The following is a 4,891-nucleotide window of genomic DNA, read 5'->3' as shown; positions in this document are numbered from 1 at the left end:
CACACACACACACACACACACAAACGTTTTCAGTCTGCATAAAAACCACGGCCAGTGTCTGGAGGACACAGGCAGAAACGACTCACCAAATTTCACACTCTTGTCTGCACACTGTGGGATCATCGATGCGTTCTCCTTCACGGTATATTTTGTTATTGATCACGCAAGCTGGTGACTCACAGAGTGGTTCAGGAATGCAAGTGACCGGCTCGATGAGAGAGTCGTATACTTGACCTTCGGGACAGGGGTGAAGATCACAGCCTTCAAAACAGACACCACGTTCATTCTCACAGTCCTGAGATATTTGATCGTAGTAAAGGCGGTTTTCGCAAGTCTTCTTGGGGCACAGCGAGATGCATGGATTGTAGACATGGCATTCAGTGCAGGTCAGTCCTGTGCAATGAACAGAGAGTGGAAATAAGCATAATTTGAACACATTTTTAAACCCCCCCCCCCAAAAAAAAAAGAAAAGAAAAGAAAATTGACTGGAGTCGACCAGATTGAAGCTCCCTTTCAATAAGAATGACCCCAACTCCATTTTTGGGTACCCCTTGTGACATAGTTAGTATGGACCTAGCTTAAAACAAACTCAAGAGTCTGCTCTATGATAATGCTACGAGCTATGAATTAACAGGCAGTCATGTTTTTCAGTTTTTCAGGTTCTTTGGACTCCCAGACTATTTGTATAGGTTTACTTCTGAAACAGTCAAGAGCAACGTTCGTCTTTACAGGAAGGTTAGCCACAGTGACTTAGTAAAGTTTGTTTAGTAAGCATTGAGACTTTAACAGACAATAAGCTAATAGCAGACAGACAATTGATTTTCCCACACATTCCTTTCTGCCATACATGCAGATGGCAGGACATGTGTATCCCAAAAGGTGAAACAACGAATCTAAATATAACGTATCTAATTGGAACGAATCGAAACATCATCTTGGTAAAAAATGATATGAATCTCAAGGAATTTCCTGATTGCAATAGCATAAAGCCTTTTGGATATGGCCAATGCACTCAGGTTGACACTCGAAACAAGGTAGATAAGCAAATGACAGGGTTCATCAAAGAGGTACACTAAAAGTCTAAGTCACGCTAATACTTAAATGACGTTGTAGACTGTAACTTACAAAGCAGGAACAATAATCATGGAAGATTGGAATGTTATGAAGACTTGTCAACATGGACAAAGTAAAATTCAGAGACACACATGCACTGAGATATAAAATAAATAAAGAGATTACGAACAAGATAAGATAAATAATTAGAGAAGTGAATATCTTAGAGAATTTACCACAGAGCTCTTCAGTTCTCCAGTTGATGTGAACCCCTTTACTGGAACACTGGTAGGCATAGGCGGCAATGGCAGTACACAAACACTCACAGTCTCCACCCATGTCACAAGCACAGGCATCAAATTCACACCTTATTTAAGAAAAAAAAGACGTGATCGATTTATTTACATGTTTATGGAAAAACAGGCCTCTGTCTTATATTTCATTTATTACGAAAGAAAAGATACACATACCTGAGTACGACAATTTGCTAAATGACACAATCACTAAAAGGAGAACAACGTGTGCAGTCACTATAATCTTGAATACTATTTTCTCTTTTTCGTTAAAAAAAAATTGTTATTTCGGGTCACAATGAGAGAAATCATAGTTTGTTACAGAAGAGAAAAAAGATGTCGCTGAGGAACAACACCAGGAGCAAAACGAGTTAATTTTTCATACCACTTAATGATTTGTTTTCATGCGTTCATTGTTACCACATGTCCAAACTTGGTTATCATGAACAATCTCTATGCTATTTGACAATCCAGAACTCACCGCTTTATGAAACCCTCAGGCTCAACCAAACCGTGGCAAGGTTCAAACACTTCTGATGCCATAACCGAGCACTTTGACCTGGCCCAGGGCTTTCTCATGGGGGCCGAGAGACAGGTGTCCACTACCTCCTTGGACACTTCACAGTAAGGATGTACTCGCCAGCTGTCAGCAAACACGGTCACCTTTCCAACAGGAGGACCACCTTGGCGCAAGGAGAAGTCATCAGTTCTGTCCCCATTGTAGTTTCCACATAAACCTGAGACCTACAATGTCAAAGCACATTTAAACCTTCGTTATATTGCGTATTCAAGATAGAGCAGGCAATCCACTACAAAGCATATTTTTGCATCCAAGTCTTTAATATTAGGTATGCAATGTTGCACGGCCCCGCAAACCATGTTTTCTTGTTTATAGAGGATTTCTGTACTGAGGATGTAATTACATTGCAGCTGCAGAGAGCAATGCAAGCTTGCTTTTGATACAAATCCAAAACTTAACAGAGTTGGGGTATAACACCTGAAACGTAAATAACAAGAGTCTTAAATATATGATAAAATGAAGAAATTACAAGGCAAGAATATAAATTAACTTCCTCTCTCATAAATATAGATATTTATCCATTTCCACAGCAAAAAAAAATAAAAAATAGAATGTCAGTACGTACATATACAATATTAACAACCAATAGGGAATCTTACAGAATACATTTTTTGTATACGTAGCACCAACTGACCACTCTGACTCACAATCGTTGAGAAGTTTAAAGTGCTTTACCTTGCCCATGTGTTGGGGTGCCAGTCGAATGTAGATTCTTGTACCCTTATCCCATTGAATTGTGAGCCCAAAGTCCGTGGTGAAATAAACCATCTCTCCAACTTCTAGAACATCAAATGGCAAACGTGGGTCTGGTCTTATCGATTTACCTGTAACAAAGGTACAACATTTCATAGCATATGCAGCAAATACACAATTCCGAGCAAAAATGATACTGATAAAATGTGCGATTTAAAAAACAACATTTCATTATTTTTTCCTGAACACATTTAATAGTTTTCAGGAGAAGAGTAACAGTACACCTAAAAATGATTTTTTCCTCAGTAACAGTTTTATTTTGGCTAACTCAATCATCATAGTTCACTAGCATTGAATATCGCTTGGTATTTCGCTAAACAAACTCATTCTGCTTTACTTGTTTGTACGTATCTATTAAAAGAACATGATCTATGACCCTTTTGTGTAACTGTCGGAAAACAGCTGTCTATAAAATCTTGGAAATTAGTACAAAGGCATAACATGAAATAAGAAGACAATGCAGATGTTCTCTTTTGCCATTCGCTTCTTTTGTGTTCGGAATAGGTTATGTGTCTTCAAATTGTTCAAAATATTGTATTTCACACGAACCCCCCCCCCCCCACACACACAAAACCCACCAACAAAACAACAACCAAACACACAAACAAAAAAAACAACAAAACCAACAACCCCAGAACAAAACAACCAGATCGATTAAAAAGTTGTGACTTGGTGGATCTTTCTTTGTCCACATGGTAAATACACCTGCAAACATTAACCCAAACCTGTCCATGAACAACGGAAAAAATTGACCCTCTGATGCCACAACCTCTTCCCCCATAACATTCTTACAGGCATTCCACAGTTCAGACCTCAATTAAATTCAAACCCAAGGAGCAGGAGCGCCAAAAAGAAGTGAGAATTTTAACCAGGTAAGAAAACCAATGAATAAACAAATCAGAAAACTCCAAAACATTCAGTGTGTTAAGTAATAATTCTTGTTCGTGCCAACTATGAAACTACAGAAATACGAATGACTGTATTTGATTGATGCAGAAGACCTGGTGGTGAAATTTTACCTCTTTCAAGCTTCAAACGGTAAAATGAGCTGGTCGACTCTCGTCCTAAGGTGATATCAATGCCTTTGGAGCAAGTCACGCCACTGGTTCCACACTGTACATTTTTTGTTGTGATGACAAATTTGTCTGGATTGTTGTCAGCAGATTGAGCCAAAATATAGTCGCATGACCCTTGGAACTCGTAGGAGAGTTCATCGAATGTGGAGTAGTGGGAATCACCGTAGGCACTGCACGTAGCCGGGCATTCATTATCCTCACACTGCCACACCTGACCTCTACATACGCTGAGAACAAGAGACAATGACGTCTTAAATCTGACAGTAGAAATCAAAGACAAACACAAGCGATGCATTATAATTCATTTAGCAACAATTAATATCAACTTAGAGAAGTTAACTCAACTGTAACGATCCCATCAATACAAATAACCGACCGATTTTAAAAAGAAAGGGCAAGGAATTCATGAATAAAAACCAAAGTGTTAAGTATAACACTAGTTCAAATCATATAAAGTACAGAATACGTTTAGTAAATTCAGCACTAAGGGAAGGCCTAATATATTTCAGTATAGTAGCAATTCTGACAAGAAAGTACTACTTACCATTCGTTGCAGTCAAGAAGCAGCGAATCCCCCTCATAGTAGGATTTACCTCCATGCTGACATGGGCACATAGATTCTTTGACACACTTGTCCCCATCTAACACATAGCCGTCTATGCAGGCACAGCCTGGCGTACAGGTTGAGACATCACAGGTAGACGGAGAGTCCATATTTTCACAGGTGAGAGGGCAGTTAGATGGACAAGCGTTGTACTCCATGTTCGCTGGACACAGAGGCTTGATGAATGGCAGTTTGCGATGGTCGCTGTACCTTACTTTGTGGCACTGCCACTGTGCACCTGCGCACACGCTGAGAACGTAAAGAAACCCCCCCAGTAGAAATAACATATTAGATAAGCAATTTTACTTCTGGCCTGTTTGCTCTGGGGAATCAAGATGTCATTAAGAGCAAACAAAGAGCTCGTACAAATGAATATGTGTGTGTGTGTGTGTGTGTGTGTGTGTGTGTGTGTGTGTGTGTGTGTGTGTGTGTGTGTATGTGTGTGTTTATGGTGGTGGTGGTTGAGGAGGGCGGGAGTTTATAACAAACACATTTTTCCAAAACAGGGTTTATTTTGCTTACTCAAAGGGCT

The 4,891-nt window shown here is 39.6% G+C and overlaps 1 protein-coding gene across 1 annotated transcript in view; it reads right to left on the bottom strand.

The window, feature by feature from the left end:
* The window catches only part of LOC118477214 (mucin-5AC-like), a 57,305-nt gene extending 52,686 nt beyond the window's left edge, over nt 1–4,619 (bottom strand). Inside the window, exons 1-6 of the mRNA XM_035968148.1 lie at nt 4,300–4,619; nt 3,699–3,982; nt 2,602–2,750; nt 1,828–2,090; nt 1,290–1,420; nt 87–393 (exon numbers count right to left, since the gene is read on the bottom strand). Coding sequence (XP_035824041.1) covers nt 87–393; nt 1,290–1,420; nt 1,828–2,090; nt 2,602–2,750; nt 3,699–3,982; nt 4,300–4,517 — 1,352 coding nt within the window. The 5' untranslated portion in view covers nt 4,518–4,619. The remainder of the gene's footprint in view (nt 1–86; nt 394–1,289; nt 1,421–1,827; nt 2,091–2,601; nt 2,751–3,698; nt 3,983–4,299) is intronic.
* Between the last annotated feature and the right edge of the window lie 272 nt (nt 4,620–4,891).

This window comes from Aplysia californica, unplaced genomic scaffold, assembly GCF_000002075.1.
Source record: "Aplysia californica isolate F4 #8 unplaced genomic scaffold, AplCal3.0 scaffold00041, whole genome shotgun sequence".
Lineage (NCBI taxonomy): Eukaryota > Metazoa > Mollusca > Gastropoda > Aplysiida > Aplysiidae > Aplysia > Aplysia californica.
The sequence above is the reverse complement of the archived record's forward strand: the minus strand, read 5'-3'. Positions and strand labels throughout refer to the sequence as shown.